Source organism: Leguminivora glycinivorella, chromosome 16 (assembly GCF_023078275.1).
Source record: "Leguminivora glycinivorella isolate SPB_JAAS2020 chromosome 16, LegGlyc_1.1, whole genome shotgun sequence".
In the NCBI taxonomy this organism is placed as follows: Eukaryota; Metazoa; Arthropoda; class Insecta; order Lepidoptera; family Tortricidae; genus Leguminivora; species Leguminivora glycinivorella.
In genome coordinates this window covers 6684123-6709994 of record NC_062986.1, presented here as the reverse complement: position 1 = coordinate 6709994, position 25872 = coordinate 6684123, and the positions used below count along the sequence as shown (strand labels likewise).

The 25872-nt window shown below is 39.2% G+C and overlaps 1 protein-coding gene across 5 annotated transcripts in view; it reads left to right on the top strand.

Annotated features, from left to right (window-relative positions):
* Window positions 1-25872, top strand: part of LOC125234602 (uncharacterized oxidoreductase YjmC-like) — a 27811-nt gene extending 1939 nt beyond the window's left edge. Inside the window, exons 1-9 of one of the 5 annotated variants that reach the window (XM_048140922.1) lie at window positions 17362-17387; window positions 19071-19228; window positions 19800-19988; window positions 20758-20873; window positions 23675-23773; window positions 24076-24162; window positions 24803-24911; window positions 25110-25267; window positions 25369-25872. In XM_048140922.1, the coding sequence (XP_047996879.1) occupies window positions 19078-19228; window positions 19800-19988; window positions 20758-20873; window positions 23675-23773; window positions 24076-24162; window positions 24803-24911; window positions 25110-25267; window positions 25369-25527 (1068 nt within the window). In that variant the 5' untranslated portion in view covers window positions 17362-17387; window positions 19071-19077 and the 3' untranslated portion in view covers window positions 25528-25872. Of the gene's footprint in view, window positions 1-17361; window positions 17388-18013; window positions 18088-18917; window positions 18950-19070; window positions 19229-19799; window positions 19989-20757; window positions 20874-23674; window positions 23774-24075; window positions 24163-24802; window positions 24912-25109; window positions 25268-25368 lie in introns of those variants that run through there. The other 4 variants (XM_048140918.1, XM_048140921.1, XM_048140919.1 and 1 more) reach the window with 4 other exon arrangements.

Genomic DNA, 25872 nt, shown 5'->3' with positions numbered 1-25872 from the left:
TACACAACAAAAAAAATTGACGCTAAAACTAAATATAAAAAATCTCACCTAGAGAACCGACCTCTGGAAGTGAACCCAGGATGCTGGCGGCGTTGCCCCTTTGCACCGCTAGACTTAGTTTTTGGGCAAAGAAAGACCCTGCCCTGTAGTCCCCCGAGACACCTATTAGTCTGACCGACACTTCTTTTATAAAATGTTTAGTGTCGGTCGACCACGGGCCCAGCGTTTCGATGGCAAGCGCCGCAAATTCGTAGCGATTTGTTAAAAACGCATATTTGCGCCGTTTCAACAATTGGGCCTGTTCTGCGGCAGTCCCGGGCTTCCGGGCCGATGCTTCAACGTGGGACGGTGCTAGCGTATCGACGCAGGTAGCGTCCCACGCTAAAGGCCGGCCAAGGCTCCAAGGCACGAGAGTGCAGCCGTCAGGTCTCTTGCCGTCAGTGGCAGATAGGCCTGACGGTTCCAAAGTCGCAGGTAGTGAGGCGGTGCAAAGGGCGCGTCGGATGAGGTCATTTATTGTGGCGTGTCTATATAGACGGCCTGCGCTCTTTAGGCAGTGTAAGCCATGCCGTCCTAGGGCATCCACCGGCTGGTTGCATCGACTGCAAGCGTGGGGCTCACAAATGTTAAGGCCCAGACGGAGGCAGACAGCGATGCGTAAGGCTGGTGGGTCCAAAACGGAGCCAAGGTTCCGCGAAGGAAGCGCGTGCAGCCAATGCCCTGATTCCTTTTCGGAAACGGCTAATAGCCGCGCACGTTCCTCGTCATTACGGCAGTTTTGTAAAATGCGGTGGTGCCGTATTTTTATATTAATGGTGTCCCAAGCTGATTGGCTGGATTTCTCTTCTGGAACCTGTTCAACGAGATGGTCTGCACTCCAAGCCGATTCAGCGTCTGCCAGGCACGACACTGACACGTTGGCGGTTGAAGATATACGTAATATACCGCCAATGAGGGTGAGCGTGCTATAGGCAGAAGACAAAAAGGCCGGGAGCGCTAAGCTGTCTGTCAACCGGATACCAAGTCCGCCGTATTTGATTGGGAGGGTAGCTTGGGACCAACTGGAAGATGTGAAAGTTGTGTTTAGGATTTTACCAACGGAGTCTTTCAGGATTTGGTCGATATTTGCAGTAAGTACTGGGAATTTCCAAATTGGGGCGCATCGGAGGATATACAAAAATTTTGGCGAAAAAAGGCATAATCGCAAAATGTAGAGGGTTGATTTCGAAAAATATGTCGGAGCACTTAAAGAACTGTTCTATTTTGGAATTTACAGATTGCGGGATAGATTCAACCAAAATGGGGGCGCCTAAGAGTGTTAGTGTTTCGCGGGATAATAAGGTGATATTTGGTGTAAGCTGGTTAATGTCGTTGATTATAGAGGAGCGGATATTGGTTGGAATTGTTTCTGAAATAAAAATTTTGCATTTGCTGAAGTTGATTGAAAGGCCGATTTCTGAGAAACGGTCAATTATAGTTTTTAAGTCGGCCAATACAGAAGACTTAGGGTAGACCGGGGACAATAGAAACACGTTACGGTTGAAACAAGTCAAATTTCTCGAAAACTACAATTCCTACGTGGAATACGCAGTACTCACGACACGCGGTCGATCATTTTGCAAGTTTGAACCAATAAGGATCGGGCCATAGATTTATATATTATTAAGCTAGATTGAGTTGTTAGGCGAAAAAGTGTGTCCACATGAGAGGGTAAAGTTGGGGCTGGTGTCCCTCTCGCACTTATTGCCCCTGTCAAAATTGTTTGAATGACGTCATCACTGTCATTGTTTGGGGATACCAGTCAATATTCAAAGTTACTACCAAATCTACTAATACCGAATTAAAGGTTTTTTTTTTAATTGCGCAAATCTTTGGTTTTATGTCTTCATAATAATGACTTACCAATTCGTTACAAGGTATTAATATCCTTGCCTCGATATAATACAAAAATAATTCATTTGTTAGTCGTATACCTCGAAATCAAAAAATCCTTGTAGCTTTTCACCTATTCGCGTTTCGCCGCGATCTCAAAATTTCTGAACAATATTTTTTCTTGTAGTATGATTTTTGGTCGCCAATTACAATGGTGTATAAAATTCATAGTATATTTATTATCCTGCCTTTTTTTACTGTAGTCGCTTTTCACCTCAATAGATATTTGGTTGTAATGCGTTATTAGATATCGTGATATTTCCCTTTTTTTAGCACTTTAACTCTATAGTTCTGTTTTACAAATGCATTTCGCATTTGTAGGTTTTCTCCTGGTTATATAACCTCGTTGTGCATATCACTGGTATTGTGGTATTACTAATAAAGTATTACTAATGCAAATGTTGATGTTGATATATGTCCATTTGACCACGTATTATATCCCAGTGATATAGACTTTTTTTAAAGCCATTAATACAATAATATGTGACCAAGGTAAAATGCGACTAAATATATTTGCGGCTAACTGAATAGGCTATTACGCTCCGTCTTGCGTGAGCGACGGGCGACGCGACGCGACGCGACGCGATGCGACGCGATGCGACGGCGATGGCTCAAGGTCATCGCGTATCCATCGCGCGAAACTTCGGCACTAGCATTTTGGTGATTAGAATCACAAGATTCGCCGTCTTTCACAATGTGCAAATGGTCTAGCGGGTTTGACTTCTAAGTGGAAACGTTTGCGCCATGGGTGTCGTGAGTTCGAATCTCGGCTCACGCAATCTTTTTGCATTTTTATTTACTTTTTTTCTTTTATGTTCTACTAGCTTTTGCCCGCGGCTTCTCTTGAAAGACGGACAAACAAACAGACACACACACACTTTCCAGTTTAATCAGTATGGATTATTTGATTTTGTTTACCTGCTTATTTCTTTCTCTAAGATTCTACTTTCTTATTTTTTTTTAAGACTTTCTACTTTCTTATTTCCGGGTTTTATACTAACAAGGAAAGTTTTAAGTAGCACACAATAATACTGCATTTTGTTTTTATTAACTTAATGTTTATTTTAATCCATACTAATATTATAAACGGGAAAGTGTGTGTGTGTCTATTTATTTGTCCGTCCTTCACGGCAAAACTGAGCGACGAATTAACGTATACTATTTACTTATAACGAATGCTATTTACTTAATGTTGAAATGAAAAAATGTCATACAGTGTAATCCAGTGTTTTTTAATGCTGCCATCTAGTGTCGACTGGCATAACCACTACACTAAGAGCCCTTATTCCTTAGAGCGTTCATCAATTTCGTGAAATAGCCATTGATAGATGGCGTTGGCGCTAGGTACGCGAGCCACCGGTAACGCAACACACAGGCAAGAATGATCTTGATAGTTTTGAATTTAATTGCTAGTAACAATTCTTTTGGTTTCATGTGTTAACTTTTTTGTAAAGTTTACAAGAGATAAGAATATATTATTATTATATGGTACCTACTAATTGTAAGTAACTTAAAATAAACAGTTTCAAAGAGCTGAGCTGTGTGCAAAAAAATACATGTGTTATTGGCCCGGCTAATGAGATCAAACATGGTCGAGTTACGATAAATAGAATAGCAGTTCTGTTATTCATTTCCTGACTCGATCATGTGACCTTGGACATCATCGAGATCGACGCTGCTCATCAGCCCAAATGTAATAAGCCCAAACATAGTGGAGTTATTATGAGTAAAATAGCAGTTTTGTTGACCATATCCTGACTCCACCATGAAAACTAGAACCTCATCCTGGGGGCCGGTTTTTGAATCTCACATATGGGATTGGTCACTAAAATACCGGTTGAAAACAGTGAATTGCTTAGTATTTTCAGTGACAATTTTCTGAATTCGAACGCCTGAGACTCAAAAATCGGTCCCCTGGTCCCGAAATATAATAATAATTCAAACTCTCATCAGATTTCAAGTAAAATTTCTTGGATAAAATTGCATGTGTAAAAATCAGGCGGACCGTATGCCTGTTTGCCACCAACAGGATCAAGATTTGTTTAGTCGCAGTACCTATACAGCACTTCTCAGAACTATCTAGCTGCTTACGCTTACGAGAGCACGGTGCGCCGGACTATCGAACGTAGGTCCACTGTCTATGAGCGCTGGGCGCAGACTGAACTGAGCAGTGAACGGGCCCGTGTCAGCAGTGTATTTTATTCGAATTTTATGTGCTTTAAAAAATATCTATCGACACAAAGGTATGTCTTATATGTATTTTTTTTTGTATATGGCAACAAGAAGTTCTGGTTTAGGATAATATTATTATTTAAGAGTTACAATAAATGCAGGAATCGCAGGAATTACAATGAACGCCCCTTAAAGAGTAGTCTAATTATATTTTTTTTGTATGGGTACCTTTCCTTGTTAGTATAAAAGCCGGAGTTATTAAAAATAAAATTAAAATAAGAATGAAGATTCTTACAGAAAGAAAAAAGTAAACAATCAAATAATAGAAAATAAAAGAAACAAAAATAAAACTGCAAAAGCACGCCTCAGCCGAGGTTCGAACTCACACCGCTGGCGCGGCGTCCAGACGTCGAAACCGCTAGGCTACGAGCCCGTTGTAATAACTAGTTAATTTTGTGATCCTAATCCTATTCACCAAAGTCAAGTGCTAGTACATATATCGTAAGGTCATCGCACTAGTGTTTCATATTTTTAGTTCACACTTAAATTTTAATATTTTACGCAGACAATCTCGTATCACCGTGCACATAATCAAAGGCTGTCAATACAAGTTACAAAAGTTGTAATTTCCTTACTTTTTAGGCACATTACTCCTTTGGTCAACTTATGTTAATTTGAATATTTTGAATTTTTATTATAAGAAAATATAAAGAATGAAATGTGAGACTAATAATCAATCGTTATTTCACTAGTCCGACCTCTCTACGTATTGAATTTGCTTCTAAAAATCAAATAAGGTAATGGCGCCTATTAACGTGGTACTTAAGGCAGATTTCAAAAGATACCAATAAATTAAGGGTATCAAAGCTCATTAACGACCACAAATATTTTTTTTATGGAAGAGTATTTATTGAACTATTAGTTTTGAAGAGTTTTAGGATCATTTTAGTTTATTATATGTCATAAAATGATTATTGAAGCCAACATACCTAAATTTTCTATTACCGTGGTAATGAACAGGTTGCAGTTCTATTAACGCGAATTGAGATTTCATTACCGAGGGTATGAATGACAGTGTTTTTCTGCCATCGGTAAATAGAAACCCATCTCAAAATTCGGAGCTTAATACCGACGGTTGAATATACAAATTATGACAAATACATATACCTATACTATCCTCCTTTATGAATACCCACAGAAGACTCAGTTTTACCTAAGAAATCTGTACTTACGGTACACTAAATGTCATATTTTGATACAAGACTAATATATCGCTCGGTAATAGATACTTCTATAGGAACCCATTACCGACCCAAACAAATATTGCATGGATCGGTAATAGATTCTTATAAATTCTATTACCGAGGGTTATCTGATCGTACCATCGGTAATAGGCATAAATTGGAGTATTATAAAATCTAATTCCGACCCATAAAAACAAAGTCATACAGATGTATTTTCATTACAAATCAAAATAAAATATTGCAACCTTATATTAAAACGAAGTTTACATAACTGGTAAGTAAGCATGAGACTTTATGTCAATGTTTAAAAAAATTGACAAATTAACGGTTTTCATAGAAACTACGAAATCAGTCATGAAGTTTTTGCTAAAAATTAAGGTTTTGTTGAATAATTTTCATACCGCGTAAATAGTTCTTTGATAGCGTGAATATATCAAGATTGAAACAACTGTAAGACATTATATAACTGATCACATATACTTAAAATAAAGCAAAAAGAACTAATATCACTACTTTAACTATTACCGTGGTATACCACAGTAATAGAATCTACTCACGAAATGGCGCCTTTCACCGCTGTCTTTTAATTTCCACTTTAAACACATTTACAGGCTAAACAATACGTAAAACGTACGCTTTTTTGGTGGGTAGGTGTCAAAATAACAACATCTGATTTCTGTCATGGGAATAAATTTATTTTAATTTATTAGTAATTTAATCTGATTTTTGTCATAATTTACCAAATAAGTCATTATTAAGCCCCATAGTGTGTGGATTATTGTTTTGAATGTCTATAGTGTAAATTATAGCACTAACCTGCCACTCGACCTTTGCACCCTGACACTTTCTTTGACACTGCCACTATTTTTTTTTAACACAAAACAATGGACACATTCGCAAAAGTCCTGGAACAACAGAAGACACTCGAAGCTTCCTTTGACAAGCGGTTCCAGGAGCTGGATGCCAAACTGTTAACGGCTTCGCCGCACGCCCATCCCACTATTGCCAGCCTGAGCAAGGAGGTAAGCAGCTTCAAACAACAAATGTCTGTCATGCTTGAGCTCCTTCGCCAGCAAATCCTTGGTATTCACCGTTCAATTGATGCTATGGAGACTCAACACCGCAGAAAGAACCTGGTGGTCAGTGGCGTCCCGGAGGTGCAAGATGAGGATGTCACTGCTACAGTTACCACAATCTGCCAGAATGATTTGCATCTGTCAGAGATCACCAATGCATCATTCTCTATGTGCCATAGGCTTGGACCTGTAACTCAGGGCAGACCTCGTCCCATCTTAGTCCGCTTCACCAATCTCCTGGCAAGAAATGCAGTTTGGACCAAAAAAACGGCGCTTAAGGGAACGTCAGTAGTATTATCAGAGTTTCTAACCAAACATCGACAATCTCTGTTTATTGAAGCTCGCAAACATTTTGGCATGCGTCGTGTGTGGACCAGGGATGGCACAATTTATGTCAAGCTGGCGTGTGGGAAGAAGGAGCGGCTGTTTACTAATGACGAACTCCAAGCTCTGATTGAGAAGCACCCTAGCACGTCGCAGCGTCAAGCCCCTGCAGCAGAGGTGCCTCCGCTGACGCCGCCCGCTAGCTCTGAGTCTGCCGCGGCCCCCCTTGCTGCTGACGGCACCGAGTCTGTGAAGTCTTCGACGGATAAACGGGGAAGGCGTTGATAAATTAGGAACGGTACTCTTCATTGTTTTTGTCTTCAGCAGTAACAAACACGATTATGTAATGTTGTCCTCTCGTTCAGATACTTGCTTCTGTTCGCTCTATTTAGTTAACATGTCAGTTTTCACTTGATTTGTCTAAGTTTACCCTCTTTCTGTTTCACTGTATTAACAAACGTAGTGAGTAGTTTTGTAAATTGTGATGTGATGACATAATTTTGACATTTTACCTGTCAACTTTTGATGCGTTCCGTTTCTGCAAATTTTGTTCTGTTTTTTTTTAGTGTTGTATTTTATTCATTTTTTTTTACGGCTTGTTATTGCTGTTGTTAATTCTTAAATGTGTTAAATCAATGTTAAATTATTATCCTGCTCTGTTTTGTTTGTGTATAATGTAATGGTCGACTGGTGGGGTAAATCGAAAGTAAGTCATATAGTCGATTATTGTATTAACTTTTTGTGCAACCTGCACGTGGTAAAATATTTATTATATATATATATTATATTATATTTTTATTCTATATCTAGTACAAACTATTGTGAATTATTATGTCCGATGATGAATCGTTTCATTCTGCTTGCGACATGTCCGACTCTTTTCACTCTTTCAATAGTTCAATATCTGAGCCTGATACTCTCGGTAGCTGTCTGAGTCGTACTTTTCTTAATGCCACTAAACTTTTCAACACTTGTCATATTAACGCACAAAGTTTGCCCAGTCACTATAATGATTTTTTGGACACATTTTCCTCTTGCAATGTTCACGCCATTCTTATTTCTGAAACTTGGCTTAAACCTGGTCTTGATTCCACTTGCTACGGTCTACCCGGTTTTGTTTTATTGCGCAACGACCGTGTCGGTAAGGGTGGCGGTGGTGTTGCCATCTACATCCGTAGTAATATCCCGTTTAAAATTATTTGTACATCTCCGTCTTTGTTCTCTGGGTCTGCGGAGTACTTAATATTGGAAGTCAATATTTCTGGTACCAAAGCTGCTTTAGGAGTGGTTTACTGTCCACCCAGTGTTGATTACTTTACAGATCTGGAATCTATTCTGTCCCCACTTAGCGCTGACTACACGCATCAGATAATAATGGGAGATTTTAACACCGACCTTATGAAAAATAGTCTCAGAACGCGTAAACTAAATAGTATTCTAGAATCTGCCGACCTTTCAGTACTTCCACTTTTGCCTACTCATCACAACACTGACACATCAGACTCCTGGTTGGACCTAGCTATCGTTTCCTGCACTGAACGAGTCACTGTGGTTGGCCAATTCTCAGCCCCTGGCTTTTCGCGCCATGACCTTATTTATCTGAGTTATCGTATTCGACCCCTAAGTTGCATCGTGTCTCAGTTCAATTGCGGAGTTTTGCGAGACTTGATAAAGAAGCCTTAGAGCGCGATTCTCAGGCGGCTGACTGGTCTTCTGTCATGTCGGCGTCGTCTGTTGATGAAGCGGTGGCGTCCTTAAACGCAATGATCCTAAAACTTTTTGATAGGCACGCGCCGATTCATACTGTTAAACTTAAACGCCCACCTGCGCCTTGGATCACCAAAGCTGTCCGTGTTGCGATGACGCGGCGTGATCGTGCGTTCCGTAAATTTAAGCGTGATCGTTGTGATGAAAATTGGTCGGCTTTTAAAGTGGCTAGGAACAGGTGTAACCAGATGGTAAGAGCAGCGAAACGGAAACATATTCATGACAACATTGCTATGTCGTCCTCAGCTGAGACTTGGAAATTTCTAAAATCTATTGGAGTGGTAAAGTCCAACAACAGCTCTAATAACTTTCCTCTTTCTACTTCTTCGTTTTCACTAAATGACTTGAACGTACATTTTGCCAAACCTTGTTCATTAGATCCTAGTACTAAAGTTAATAGTATTTCACATATTAATGCCCTGTCTTGTAGTTGTAATAATACTTTCTCTTTCGCCCCGGTCACAGATGATGAAACTCGAAAAGTAATAATGTCTATTAAATCTAATGCTGTTGGTCACGATGAGTTAAGTAGGACGATGATTCTGTGCATCTTAGAATGTATCCTCCCGGTTATAACTTATGTTATTAACCTTTCCATGTCTTCTGGGGTTTTTCCTTCATTATGGCGCAATGCCTATGTTATTCCACTAGCTAAAGTTACAAATCCCAGTACAATTAAAGATTTTCGCCCTATTTCCGTTCTCCCCTTTTTGTCAAAAATCTTAGAAGCTACAGTTCATCAACAGTTATCTCATCACATCTTCTCTAATCAGTTGCTTTCACCTCTTCAGTCTGGATTTCGTCGTGGCCACAGTACGTCTACCGCGTTGCTTAAGGTAGTTGAAGACGTGAGGGTCGGTATGGACTCTTCACTGCTCACAGTGCTGGTCCTTATCGACTTCTCTAATGCATTCAATGCGGTAGATCACGATTTACTTCTGGCTTCACTTAAGCACATGAAAATCTCATCATCTGTGACTGATTGGTTTACTTCCTATCTCCAACACCGCCATCAGTTAGTTCGTGCTGATAAATCTTCTTCGGACTGGTGTGAACTGCAATCTGGGGTTCCACAGGGCGGCATTCTCTCCCCTCTGCTTTTTTCAATATTTATAAATTTCATTACTACCAAAATCAATTGTTCTTACCATCTATATGCCGACGACTTGCAACTTTACACTCAAGCTAGCGTGGACGATCTAGATCAAGCTGTCGCCAATTTGAATGCAGACTTGGCCAACATTTCTACCTGGTCACGTTGTTTTGGCATTGCAGTGAACCCTGTTAAATGTCAGGCCATCATTCTCGGTAGCCCACGCTTGCTTTCTTTGACTGACACCAGTCAATTGACCCCTATCCAGTACGAAGAAGTAGTGATACCTTTCTTGCCGAAAGTAAAGAATCTGGGGTTGACTATGGATAGCGGTTTGACTTGGGACCCTCAGGTGTCTGATGTTTGTCGTAGAGTGACGTACACTTTAAGATCTCTCTATAGGTTTAAATACTTTCTCCCGTCCTCCACCAAGACCCTTCTGGTCCAAGCCCTTGTTCTGCCCATCCTGGATTATGCTGATGTGTGTTACAGCAATATCACCCAAGCTTACTTATCCAAGTTCGATCGGTTACTCAATAATTGCATCAGGTTTGTCTTTGGGCTCCGAAAATACGATCATATTTCAACTTTTCGCAAAAAACTGAACTGGCTTCCTATTCGTGAACGTCGATCCTTGCGCATTCTCTGTACCTTATTTTCAATATTATTTGATCCTTCAGCCCCAAATTATCTTCGATCCAATTTTAAATTTGTTACCCCGCGCTCGGGCACGGAACTCCGAACCTCCCGTAGTCTTCAACTTATTGTCCCCCGACATCGTACAGGTTTCATGTCAAATTCGTTCACCATCCAGGCAATCCGGCTGTGGAATGATCTTCCTCTCACCATTAGGCAGGCTCGGAACAAATTCGCCTTCAAGCGCATGCTGCGTAAGTATCTGTTTGATAAGGTTCGATAGTCACCCTCAATGATCTTTCACAATGGGTATATTTTATATTATATTTATGTATTGTATATTTATATACCTATTTATGTATAATATTAGGTCTGTATATATTTAAATGTAGCATATATGGATATTGTTTGTATCTTAAATTCTTTTCCATTACACGCTAACTATACTAGGACCCTGCACCTACTTAATCTTTCGGTTTAGCCCATGGTTGACTGGTAGAGAATGCCATCTGGCATTAAGTCCGCCATTTGTACTTTTTTATATTGTGCAATAAAGTTTAAATAAATAAATAAATAAATAAATAAAAAGTACTCAGAAGTCATGTAGAAAACTATAAACAATAATTTGAAATGCATAACTTTCACCTGTTTGCCATAATTATTACATAAACTACTAAATGAGATTGGAGTTCACTTAGGTTTAGCGTCACACGTCAGTATGACACAAACTCTTCTCGCGGCCCCGTGGCAAAAACAGTCAAATAGCGAGCGTCTTCTTTCATTCACACTCTCCATCGCCTATATGTGCGTTAGTCAACTAAACAGGCTTCCTTTGTGTGAGTAACTTTTTTTAAGAAATTGGTCGGTTTGCCTATAAAATGCGTATTTGCAAATGCGGCGGTAATGGACGTCGATTTCGATACCCGCGTTGATAGCCGCCGTTACCTTAGCTTGATCGCGCGCCCTTCGCCATCGCATCGCGTCGCATCGCCGTCGCGGGCCGTCGTGGGCCGTCGCTTACGCAAGACACTCCCATATGAACACAGCGGTTTGATCGCATCGCGTCGCATCGCGTCGCTTAACATTCGCATGTTCATCGCTAGTTCGTCGCGTCGCATCGCCGTCGCGTTCCGTCGCCCACCTAAGACAAGTCCATAGAGATAGAAGGTTTGATTTCGTCGCATCGCATCGCATCGCGTCGCCGTCGCGGGTTCGTCGCTCACGCAAGACGCGGCGTTAGTGATAAACGCTACATAAAAATCTGCTATTGTAGTAAAAATCTATTGAAAATATATGCGAGTAACAAAATATACTATCGATATTACACGCTACAACAAAATACGCTATCGCGGCAAAACGCGAATAGGTGAAAAGCTACAAGGATTTTTTGATTTCGAGGTATACGACTAACAAATGAAATAATTTAAGAAGTTTAAAAACTTAGTTATCATACAGGTAAAAATACTACTACTATAGTAATCTCTTTAACACTGGTCACACGTGCGATAGGGACACCAGCCCCAACTTTGACCCTCTCATGTGGACACACTTTTACTAGTCTGATAAGAACGCCTTTCTGCACCGGTGATAAAGTTCCATTTAGTATGGCAAAAAAAGTGTGAGCTCAGTCCCTATTGAAAGTCCATGGATCGGGCACGCGAGTGACGTGGCAGTGTCAGAGAGCCGATGAAAATTTTAGACCGAAAAAGTAAGTAAGGTTCTCGTTCTGCGTTCTCGTATATTTTTTTCTAATTTTGTGTAGCCGTGTAGTATGAAAATTTTAATTCACTAAGTGATATGTGTGTGGATTCTATAATATTTTAAGTGCCATGAAACAGTGATGAAGTGTCATTAATTGTTAAATAATTGACTTTGAAATCAAACAGGTGTTGTAGGGACGATAGAAACAACGTACTTGTGGACGATTGAAACGTTTCAAACGTCCCTGTGTGTTTTAATCGTCCCCACAAGTAACCGACTATCAATAAAATGGGGTTCTGTTTTTTGTAAGTATAACAGCGTGTAAATTCCACGAATGAAAGCAGCAACATCCGGCCAGAAAACAGAAGCATGCGACCATGATGCGATCATGATGATGCGATCTTCAAAAATGTCTACATACAGTGCACACCGCTGTGCTACTGACTGGTTATGATTGAAACAAGGATTATAATTGAAACACCCACTTTTGTATGAAACACGTTAATATTTTTTTACGACTATTCCATAGAATTATATCTTATTGTTTCATCTTAACCAAAATGATAAATTTATATGTAAGAAGTTACTGAAACAAAGAAGACTAAAAGTCATGTATTTCTTTTTTTACATACGTTTCTTTTGTCAAGATCTTGAAAGAATCTTCATGCGCTGATATTTTTTGTATAGTTTGTACTACGAAAGTGATCTTTTGTTGGTCTGTTCTTATAACACGGCAGTCATTATTAAATATGTATATGAATAAAAATATTTCTTTATTTTTCCCCAAATTGATTAAGGTGTTTCAAATGACCTCGCATAGTGTTTCAATTGACAACCATGTGGGGTCAATTGAACCACTCTCCCGCTTCCTCTTTAATTTCATAATACAAAATAACCATGGGCAACATACCTTTAAAACTAATTTTGTTTGAAAGCCTAATAAATTTCCTTCTAAAAAATAACTTTCATACCTTCCTAACTATTCAAATTAAAATGCTACAGGCGATTAAGTATAAATTGTTTCAGTTGTCCCCGGTCTACCCTACTACCACCTATTGTCCCGTCGTCTAAATACCATAAATTTAGGTCCGATGTGAGCTGAGTGATGACGGGGTGGATGGCCAGGCTGAATATTACGGGCCCTTATGGGTCACCTTGCTGGCATCCCACGCAAGAAAGTATTTCACTGTTTTTATACATGAGCTTTGAGGTGGTCCCGTAACATTGCCAAAGGTAGCCATGAATCTCTGGTAAATCTTTTTCAATTTGGGACAGTAGGCAGTGTTGCCAGATCTACTGATTTAGCAGTAGATCTACCTGATTTTGAAAAAATCTACTGATCTACTGCTTTTCTTGTATTTTTTCTAGAAATCTACCTGCTTTTTCCCAAATCGATATTTTTAGTATTAAACGATTGGATTGGCTTCAAATTTTAACTATAGACGGTCCAACAACTTTGTCAAGGCGATAAATTAAAAATTTCTATGGGCCAACTGTCATCCCTTCATTTTTTAAAGCTATTGCTCTTTTCAAAAGCTATTTGATGACAGAAATCGCTTGACTTTATATCTGTGATTGTTCGTAGTGTAGTGGTAGCTTGGTATTAGCAATAACGATTTAGGCAGGTGCAAGAAGTTTTATGTCCGTATTCTAACTGGTTTTATATGTGTTCATATCAAATAATAGTACATTACGTCAGATGCCGGGAAAGAAGGGCTTACATGCTGTGTACTTGTGTAGGTATTCAGCTGAGTAGGATACTGATATGAAGCCTGTAAACCCTTTTCACGGCGAGGCAAGAGGCAAGTTTGGGAAAAAGTTCAACTTGTGCAACTGCCCCATCGATATTACTGAATAGGAATGGAATCAATTGAATGCATCCTACACCTTATAAAACAAAGTCCCCCTTCGCGTCTGTCTATGTGTGTTCGCGATAAACTCAAAAACTACTAAACGGATTTTCATGCGGTTTTCACCTATAAATTAGTGATTCTCGGGGAAGGTTAAGGTTTAGGCATATAATTTGTTGAGACTTTGTTTGAAATATGATGATATTTGCTAAACAAGTCGGATAAAATCCCATTGGCTGAGAGCCTTAATCGAAAACGCTGTCCAAACCGTTTGAGCTATATCAGAGAGCTGTACCTATGGCGAAATAGTGTAAGGTGCATTAGGGTAATTCCGAATGACAGAAATGCTCTGGTAATTCCGAAATAATGGTGATAATCTTGATATGATTGAAATAATGGTGATTTTTGTGCGACTTTCGAAACTAGACGACTTTCGGAATTAAATTACCCTAATGCACCTTATCTCTCAAGAGTCTCAAGTTTTCATCTTCGTAAAAATTGTATGGGATAAGTAAGTTTTTCTTGATTGTGGCTTTTCGTTTTTTTTTCATACAAACATTTGATAGACAAGAAAGAAAAAAAGTTTGTCAAAAGTGGCCTTTGTACCTGTTTTTTCCAAAACCTGTAAACGTCAATCTTCATGAATTTGAAATCGCGAGAAGTGTTTTAAGAGTTCTAGGACCGTTTTCGTGTAACAGCATAATTTTTCTTTCATTCTTCTGCACTTGGTATCAATATTTGTAATCTACTGCTTTTTCTCCCGATCTACTGGTTTTTTATTCATTTTTCTACTGTATACTTCAGCACGGGAAGCATGGTCGTGCGATAGACGATAAAATATCAGGCCGTCCCTATCGCACTTACCAATAGTGCGATAGGGACGGCCTGCTATTTTATCGTCTATCGCGCGACCATGATTCCCGTGCTGATTCCGTCTGGCAACACTGACAGTAGGATACCTCGGTCTATGGAATTAAATGCGTTCCTTACGTCAACCTTAACAAGAATTTCAAAATTTTGGCTCTCTATAAATGTGCGGGTCGCATGAACTGCCGCTTCACAACCTCCTTTAAGCCCAAAGCCCAGCTGAGTAAATTTAAATTTACTTGTGAGACGGGAATGAAATTCGCGGCAGCAAATTTTGGATGTAAGGCGTCTAAATGTGTTTCCGACAGCAATTGGTCGTATTCCGCCATCTTTTTTTTTTAAGCGCAACTAGATTAAGTAGCTCCGTATAGTAAAGGAACAATGTCTTGGCAAACTTTACCTGCAAGCATGAGATTTGTGAGTGCGGTTAATTCATCCAGTAATGTCTCACCAGCATCTCCCGCCAACGGGCTAGTTAAATCTTTCAGATGTTGCGGGGAGATGCCGTCTAGTCCGCCAGCTGACCCAGCTGGAAAGGAAAGTATCGCGTGTAAAACTGCAGTTTCTTGCTACTTGTAGTGGTTGGGAAGAGGCAGCCGGTGGGTTGGGCTGAGGTGAAGACGTTGAAGCGGGGGGATGTTTCTCTTGTAGAGCATTAAGCACGGCAGGAGAGCATGTCGCCAAGGTATCACTGGAGAAGAGTAGTCTAGTTGCTCCTTTTAAGTTTCCATCTGACAACTTATTCTCTATTAACTTGCATTTATATTTTAAGTTAGATAATAAGCGGGGAGATCGGTCTGTCGAGTCAGAATCAGAAGCATTGTTAGTAGAATTCGTTATGGGAAATGAGGGGTGAGTCACGTTACTTTTGATAATTGAAGTTAAACTACGGTCTGATTTGACGTGAGGTAAATGCAAGTGTACGTAAGAAAATGTTAGGAGACGTTCCCAAGAGCTGTTGTTGTTCTCAGCCAACACTTTCGATATGCGGAGTGCATAGTGCATAGACTTCGTGCTACAGGAGCACGGGCACCCTTTGGAATACGTTTAATAAGCTTTGCTTCACTCTTAAGCGTAGCAAGTAATTGGGCTAGAGACCCTGTTCCAAGGACACTGTTTGATAACACGTCGTTAGTCGTAGTTAGGAGTGGGGGAGGCTGTGGATCAATTCTGGGGCTATGAGCGCGCACGCAGTGGATATTAAGACCACGTTGGCCTTTGTAGCGCTTATGGTCACAGCATATGGGACATTCTAGAAGCTGGTTCTGAGATTGAACAGTTTGATTAGACATTGAAAATTTTGCATAAAATACAACGAAATAATATTACAATAATATTACAATAATAAAAAAATAACTATGTACAGCACACTAGAGTCTTAATTCGTTGGGAAGTTTCAGGAACAGTCGTTACCTTGCAGAACTGGTATGTACTAAAGCACCTGAAGAACAACTTGTACACGTACAAGGCTGATGCACGCACTAGCAAGAATCGGTGCCACTGCCGCGGGGGGGCGTCAGTAGTAATATAATAAAACGAAGAAATCACATACAAGAAATTAATTTCTTTGTTGTTGTTGATTTTCGCACTGACAGTTTGTTATGTCAAACGGGCCGTCCGTGGGCATAACGGAGCTCCTTTTAGGTCTAGGCCTGCGGACAGCGGCCTTCGTGGAGAAATTGTATCCGCTGTACAGTTACCGTAAATATGTTTACATAATGTATCGAAAATCTTGTAAATATAGTTGAATTTAAAAATTTTGTGAATAAACTGCTTTCAGTGTTATGTTTACCCGTTGCTAGGTATCGTAATATAATAAATAAATAAATAAATAAATGTAGTAATAAATCGATAGATTGGTGGTGCCCAAACTAAATTTATTCTCGAGCACTTGGTGACCGGTGACATCATTAAAATTTGCTAATATCAGGATTATCAGGTAGAATTGTTACGCCGTGTCTTGCGTGGGCGACAGTCGCGCGATGGCCGCGCGACGGCGATGCGACGCATACGAAATCAAACCTTATCGATATGGAAGTATGAGACGCGACGGCGACGGTCGCGCGACGGTCGCGCGACCGTCGCCCACGCAAGACACGGCGTTACTCCTCTATAAAATAAAATAAAAAAATAAAAATAAAAAGCCTTTTATTTCCTTTCAAATTACAATAACTTTTGTGAATTTAATTTTATTAATTCTAATTTGTAGGAACCCCTTAGGTGAAGGCCTCTTCCAAAGATGTCCATTTTTCACGATCTTGTGCTGTTTTCTTCCAATTTGGACCAGCCATCTTTTCAATGTCGTCCTCCCAGCGCATGTTTGGTTTGCCCTTTCGGCGTTTACCAGCTGGGCCTATCCAGTTTGTGACTATGGCTGTCCATCTGTGGTCTTTCAGACGAGCTACATGTCCAGCCCATCTCCATTTTAGCTTTCTAGCGTGCGTGTTACTCCTCTAACTGTCCCTAATTGTACAGTGAGTTGAAAAAGTTCATGGCTAAGTTATCATGAATTCATTCATAATTTCTCCATGCAATTTTGCAGCTCATTGTACAAATACGTAGGTACAGTAGGTAGTTTACATTTTAATAACATTAAAGATAATGTTAAGTAGGTATACTTATATTGTGTATGTTTGTGTACTTATAACGTATGATTTATCTGGAGACAATCATTGCATAATATTTAACTTAAGTAGTCGTGTCTCGAACACAACAGCAGCAGATTGTAAGTTTCCTATTTTATAATATCAAACTACAATTTAACACCATTAGGATATTATTCATTTTATTTACCCACGACGGATTGAACAAATTTAAATCGTAGGCCATTCTAGAACCCTGTCTTATTTGCAACACAGCTTTATTTGCCATAGAAGTCACCTTGACGTTTACTGTGAAAAGGTTCTACAGTGGCCTAGGATTCAAAATGTTTGACGTATATTATTATGGAGTTTAGAAATATACTTCTATACTCCCTGGTATCACAGAATATATAATAGTACAAGTACAGAAGGCTCACTCCTTTGATGTTCACAAAACGCCGCCATTCTAAATTCTTACCTACATTAACAAACGGACCGCACGCGTGCAGACGACATTGAATTCTATTGCGCCGCGCGAAGGTCGTCGCCACTGAATGGGCCGCGAACTCGCGGCCGCCGGCATGTACTTGTAGCGCGGCGAAAGGATCGCGGAGTGAGCCGCCCCTGCTGGTATATTATAGTGCGCCCAACCTATGTCTGTGTTCAGTGTTACCATATAAATCTCCAAAACGAATAGTTCGATAGGTTTGTGTTTCTTTGGTGCATAGGTGTTATGACGCTCACCAGAGGGCGATGAACTATAAAAATATGTGCTAAATCAATGATAGTTCTGATTTTAATGCGGTTTGCAATTAATAGATTTGTTAAATTATGTGTACGGAGGTATGGAGATTTTTTTTATTTGGTTACTTGTTATAATGAAGTTTTAGCTTGGATTGGACTAGCCATAATGCTACATTGTTAATTTGTAACACTGCATAGGTATATTAGGTTTATTGTAAATAAGGTACAGGTACCATACGTTCCTTCCCGATATCAAATTCTTAACCAGTGCAAAGAGAAATTATCGTGGTAGGAATATGATACTCTATCTTACAACAGGCTGATTTAATTATGAACACGCTGTTTAGCAATTCAAACAAGTACTACTGATACTATACCTACAACATTTGAAATACCAGTACAATTTACCTTGAAGTTTACACATATTATGAAGATCATGTGTAGGTATTTCGATGTTGCATGTTGCCTCTTGCGGCTCATAATAGAAGTTATTTGTTTTACAAGTGGGCAAAGTTGTTGTTTAACCGCACGTGCCAATATTGATACCCGAGCAAGCGAGAGATTCCAATATTGAACCGCGAGCGTAGCGAGTATCAGTCAGCTATTTAAAAAAAATGCTTATACATTATGTTAGAAATAAGTTAGATTAAGAAAAATTGCTATGCCCTTGCAGGGCTCATGTTTGAAACATTATTTGTTATAATTTTTATACCTATTTGTACAACATGATTGCAAATAAAGAACTTGAACTTGAGCTTAAGACATCGTTAAAATTTGTATGAAATTACTGTGCACTCTTGTGGGTAAAATGCAATTTTGCTATTTCGAATAGCAAAGAGAGCCTTTACTAGTTGGTGTGGTGAACATTACATTTTACCCTTAGAGATACAGTTTTGATTTGTCTTAATGAAGAATGGAAACAGATCGATTCTTTGGGCATCTATATGAGTATTTCTTACAAGTAAATACAATTTTATAGTATTAATGTTAACAGGCAATAAGAAACATCCCGTATCTATATACGTAGCAACCGCAAGTTAGATCACCAACGTGAATATAACCTTAATTTCCCTTCATTTCAGCTCAATCATGCCCGAAGTACGCATAGAAGAGGTTTCGAGGTTTATGCGAGAGTGCTTTCAAGCTACTGGAGTGTCGGAAAATGATGCAAGAGAGCACACAGCTTTGTTACTACAGGCAGATTTCACGGGACATTATAGTCATGGACTGAATAGAGTTGGTAAGCGATTAATTTTATTATTTATTTCACTTAATACATGAATCCACCACCAAACCACAGTATAATAAAGAGTACTATCGTCCAAACCTTCAAATCAAGGGTGAGCGGTCGACTTCTGGGCGAGCTCACTCCATCGTAGGCCACGTCTTTGCCTTTGACTAGTCCGTGTAGCCAAGAGTAAGCCCATTTATAATAAAAAAAAGAATGCGTCAGAGCATGGGAAAGGAAGGATGTAGTTTTACTTTTACACGCGTTGTAGGACGTAGGCACAAACTACCTGAAAACTAAACTGAAAACGGGGCCATGCAATAAGCTCACCAGACACAATAACAGACTGATTTGTCTGGTGAGTATATTGCAGGTCCTGATAATCGTGACTCAGGTTCGGGTAAACGGTTCGAAAGATTCTCCAAAGCAAAGACTCTTCATTCTAATCGTACTAATAAATAGAGTAAAAGGCATTCCCTATTTCGTTAATTCGTGAACGTGCAAAGTCTTTGAGAGCACTATGTCCCTGATGAGGGATAACAGGATCACATTATCATCATCATCATCATTTCGAAAATTTCAGAATTCTACATCGACGACCTAAAGTCAGGAGCGATTGACCCAAAAGGAAAACCTGTGGTATTAAAAGAGAACGCGTCCACTGCGTGGGTGGACGGCGGCAATGCACTTGGAGCTATTGTGGGCACCTTCAGTATGGACTTGGCTATCAAGAAAGCGAAAGAGACTGGTATAGGATGGGTGGCTACAAAAGGTAAAGAACATATCGTCCCTACTTTGAAAAAATCTCGTATCTCACGCTGCTCCTCAAAGTTAAAACGCAGTAAGTCTATATGCATTCCATACATACTTACTACAATTTTCTTTTCATTGACAGACGAAGATACAAGTTTTTTAAAAGTAGTGACGATATATTTTCTTTACACTTATATTGACCGGGATATAGACCGTGATTGATTACCTTTTTGGTTTTCCGTCATCATGATGCAAGTAACTGCTGGGAAATATCGGGAGCTCGGTAAAAATCAAAAAGATAATCACGGTCTATATCCCGGTCAATATAAATCTAATGAAAATAACCGTGAATCATTCAAAACTCTTAACATATTTTCCGTCTTTGGCTTCATGCTTAGTCAAAGCTACACCTATTCCTTTAAACCTTTTTAAAGGAGGTTCAGGTCAGAAAGCAGTTTGACGAAGAATTGTAATGTCCTAGACTTACCTACTTATTCGATCTATTTTGCCAACCTTTTGTCATGTATGAGAATTAACTTTAAAGTTAAAAACATTGATATAAGTTCCTACACCTAATAAGTTTGTAAAATACACTTTCTCACCTAGGAAAATTTTATACCTTTTAAGAATCACCTAGTATATTCGTATACCGCAGTCTAATCTGATTATTGGGTACAGTCGACTACAAAGAGATGTATCCACTTTTTCACCTTATTGTATTGTCATAAGGTGAAAAAGTGGATACATCTCTTTGTAGTCGACTGTACCTGCTCTATTCGGTATTGCAGGATCTACTCACTTCGGTATGGCCGGTTATTGGGCTCAAAGAGCAGAGAAACAAGGCTTGATCGGCATGGCTTTCACCAACTCGTCTCCTCTCCTTGTTCCTACAAGGGCCAAAGAAGTAAGTCAATATTCTCCAAATTATGTAACAGTTGGCGAAATATTGTACAGATTGATGATAATGCGGATAAACTGACTAAGGCATAGGAAAATCTTGAAGACAACTTGTCCTTACCCTTCGGAATCATTTTGGGGAGGTGGCAAACCATAGGTACATTTAACTCAATGCCAAAAAGTGTACTGACTTCTCTAAAGAGTGTCGCATCATCCTGTCCCTCAGACGAGTTCTGTAGATGTAGATGCTCTTTAGATTTTGCCAGTGAGCGGCTAAAACCTGTGAACTTCCATCCGACAATTCGACAGCCTTACCAGATTACCTTCCCATACAACCATTTCAGTCGCAAAATCTTCAAATCAGTAACTAACTGTCAAATGTGACACGCGTGGTAACGGCGTGCAAACAATGCGACCGTATTGATACAATAACAAAATGTAGTCGTCGTGTGCACTCGTTACGGTAACAAAATGTGTACGAATTTGTGGCTGTCAATGTCACTGTCAGAATGACTTTTAACGACACTTTATTAGTCGACGTTTGCACACATAACGGTAACAACATGTGGACGAATTTGTGGCTGTCATTGTCACTGTCAGAACGGTTTCTGACAGTGACATTGACAGAATTTGTACACACATGTGTAGGTCTGATTACCGAACTGTTCCTAAACCACTGTATCCGCAAATGACAATCTGAAATACGAAGGTTTCTCAAACTGTCTTGTGAAGTTGTGGACTGGTTGCTTTGAATCATTTAAATATATGAGCGAATTAAATAATAATAAACGACGACGACCATTTAAGCACTCTTCGACATTTTATAGAAATGTGGGAAAGTTAAGAAAAGTGCAGAATGATAATACAAATAGATAAGCACTTTATAGTTACTTAATGTATTAAAAATTTTATATTTAATACATAAGAATCAAATGAAATAGAGTATTTACTGTGATATTAATAGAATTTCTGTTGCGCAATGATAGTTTTTTTCAGTACAGATGCTGCTTTTTTTAACGCAGTAGTGCGAGCAAATCAAGCAATGATTCATTTCTTGTCTGGTCGAAACTCTTAGCTTAGATTTAGGTACTGAAAATCGTCGTACGATACACGTGCGAAAAGGACATTCACAACTCGTGTCGATTTAAAACACTCCCTTCGTTCGTGTATTAATTTATCGCTACTCGTATCGATTTTCTTCTTTTCCGCACTCGTATCTACAAGTATTTTGTTTGGGTTACAAAAAAAAACACATTATTTACTCTACTACGTTTTATTTATGTCTCTTTAACATTACAAATTTGTAGACACTTATCTATACAAAAATCTTGACAAAAGAAGTACAGATCGCTGAAATTAATGTTGATAGTAATATTAAAATGACGACTACTTCAACAAGTGTCAATTGTGAAATGCCGCAAAATACTAGTTGCTCTATAGAAGACCATAATAATATGATCCCCGATCCTTTACAACCCAGCAGCTCGGTACGCACGTTACAATTTTTTTTAAATCTTCTTTAGTGAGGGCAACTGAGTACGACGGCATATTTAATTGTTTATAAAGTTTGAGGATACCTGGAAAAAAATAATACAAGAAGCCATTTTGAAAATATAATGAATATTCACTGCTTTCGGTCACGCGTGTACGCTGCGACCATTTTGCGACCGTTTGTCGACCGTTTGGCGACTGTTTTTTACATGGAATATTACCGTCTTAATCCATATTTTAACAACTTTATTGGTTTTCTAGGCATTATTTTTATTATTTCAGTATAGTATATGCACCGGAGCACTAAAACTTCACCAATCAATATACATAACACACAAACACCGAGTAGTCAATAATATTATTACTGGTTAAACTGAGGTAAATTGATGGCGCGTTGATAAATTTAGACTTATTTTATGAAATCACTCGAGCAATTTAATTGGCCATGGTAATTAGCCCACATTATATTACAAATGCAAACAATATTTATCTTTAACAAATTCTTACGCCATTACATTTTAATGTCAAATGATTTTATTTCTTTTTTACTTTGACGTCTCTGACAGTCGCCATTTGAAAAGAATGAAATGAACGAATGATTTTGGGAAAGTAGTCGCCAAACGGTAACAATGTGTGCACGCGTAGTGCAAATTTCTGTCACTTCTGTGACCATATGTGCCTGTTACCAATCGTCCCCATTTGGGTCGCCGCGACTAAACGTCGACCGTACTGCGACTAATCATTGAGACTAGGCTTGTGCCGTTTCGTTCGTTGATCGGAGCGCTCCGATCTCGTTCAGTCGCTCCCACGAACTAGTTCGCTCTTTTAGGTCTTTTGCTCATTTAGTTCAGCCAGACCAGCGACCGTTGCGGTCGGAAAGATCAGAACGAATGGGACCGAGTAGTGTCAAAATGATACGAATAGGTAGTCTACAGATAGTAACATTCCGGGCCGAAAGGTTGTAAGTAACCGAAGTTTAATATGAAAACTTGACTTTTTTTGTTGCTCTGCTCTCACTCTCGGTCGGCGCAGTCACACATTCGTTCTCGATCCAAACCGCTCGTGTTCGCCGATCCTGTACTGAACTAAATGAGCAAAGACCGATTCTCAGAGCACGGAAAGATTCAGTTCATTTCGGTCATTGATGGGATTTTATTCCTAACAGTTCATAGTTCGTGAACGACACAAGCCTAATTGAGACCCGAAGACCTGTGTGTACACAAAATAGGAGGATTTGCGTAGGAACGGCGACCGATTATGGTTATATGGGTTCCCAAAGTAGGGGAAATAACATGCTTAATTTATCCGTATTTGCAGGGAACTCTCGGCACGAACCCAATAGCCATGGCAGCGCCGGCCAGTGGCGGAGACTCCATACTCGTTGACATGTCTACTACAGCAGTTGCAATGGGCAAGGTAACTTGGAATATATTCATTTAAATATCATACCTATGTATTTTGACTATTTTGCCTCGATCTCGCTCCCAGCCTCCCACTTCTCACCTACCTGTCACATCAAGACAAGAGAAGCAGCATCACTTCTTTCAAAAGCTGCAAAATGGGCAAAGCAAGACCCCTTATCTATGGGCCTCAGTCAATCTGTGTAAGAATGTCCTAAAATATTTATTTATTTATTTATTTTATCTAGCTTTGCGCGGCTTTCTAGATTCTCAACGAATATGTCGTAACCTTTCATCACATGTTTATTATAATTGCAGGTGGAGATGAAGATACACGAAGGAAAACCGCTGCCAGATGGCTGGGCAATGGATCAGAATGGGAAAATGACACACGATCCTAATGTGGTAAGTCTATTTAACCTGCTTAGGTTTTTCATTTCTTTTAATAGGTGGCATTTGTAACTCCTGTATTCCCTACCGATGCAGCTACTGTGATTTTCCCATAGATTTAGAATTATTAAACTAGTGTAGTTAGGTCAAAAAGTGTGTCCACATGAGAGGTCATTGTTTGGGCTGGTGTCCCTCTCGCACTTACTGACAATGTCAACATTATTCAGTGACGTCATCACTGACATACATTGGGGATACCAGTTAATTTTCAAAGTCACTACTAAATCTACTAATACCCAATTAAAGGTATTTTTTAATTATACAAATCTTTGATTTATGGGCATCAAAATAATTACATTATAATTATTTTCTAATTCTTTAAAATATATCGAAACCCTACTTTGAATATAACACTAAAATAAAATAAGAAGTTTTAAAGTCAGGTAATATACAGATAAAAATACTACTACTATGGTAACCTCATTAACACTGGTCACACGTGCGAGAGGGACACCAGCCCAAACACATGCCCTCTCATGTGGACCGTTTTCGCTAGTCTGATACGATCAACTTTCTCTCTCGGTGATAAGGTTCAATTTAGTATGGCAAAAAATGTGATTGAGCTGTCCCCTGTAAAGGTCTTTGGATTTTCCAGGGTTTTAAATCTGGTCGCCTATATCCGCTGGGTGGCTTAGAGGAAACTAGTGGCTACAAAGGATACTGCCTCAGTGCCATGAATGAGGTGTTTTGCAGCACACTGTCAGGTAAAATATTTGTTAGCTTATTATCAAGTACACCAGCTATTAGGTATTCAAGAGAAAAGTAAAGAGATATAATACTTAACTCCTCACACTAAGTTTTTTCCTACATATAAAATACTATTGCTTAGTCATGAAATAATTACTGCATGGAGAATTGAAGTCACTTTTATGGGAGCTATTAACTCTTTACAAATACTTCAGGAGCCAAAGCGAGCCACCAGCGCCCATGGGGTGCCACCGATCCTGAAGACCCGCCTAACCTGGGTCAGATGTTCGTGGCTATAGACCCGGGGTGCTTCGCTCCTGGCTTCGGAGACCGTCTTGCGGACTGTCTTAGCCACTGGAGGAATTTACCACCCGTAAGTAACTTTCTTGAAACTTAACGAAAAAATCTAAATTTTCTCGTTATAGGTATTAATGTTGATTTAACTGTAAAATAATACCGTTTTCTTTTTTCTAGGTTGATCCTTCGTTGCCAGTTCTAGCTCCCGGGGACAAGGAGCGTTCACATTTCGAACAAACAAACAAAAGAGGCACGATTGTCTATGAAGCGAAACAGATTGAGAGCTGTGCGTCTCTCGCGAAACAACTAGGCGTTAAACCTATACTGACTTTGTAAATTATTAAACGTATTGTTTTTATAACATTAATGTATATAAATAAGTACTTCAAGTTGTTTCATTTTAATACACATACTTTGCTGAATTACACAATTACATACACATACATTTTAATACACATCTATTTAAGGTTCCTAAAATAAACTCTGCAAAGATAGTCAAAATCATAATCATTGTATCGCTGTTACTATAGAGGAATAAGTTAGGATCCTTATTACTTATTCCTCTATATGCTGTTACTAATAAGCAGGTAATAACCTTATTGGTTTAACGATACTGTGTAAATTAATTAGAGATTTTTGTTTGTGATTACATAAATAAATAAATAATAACTGAAATACGAA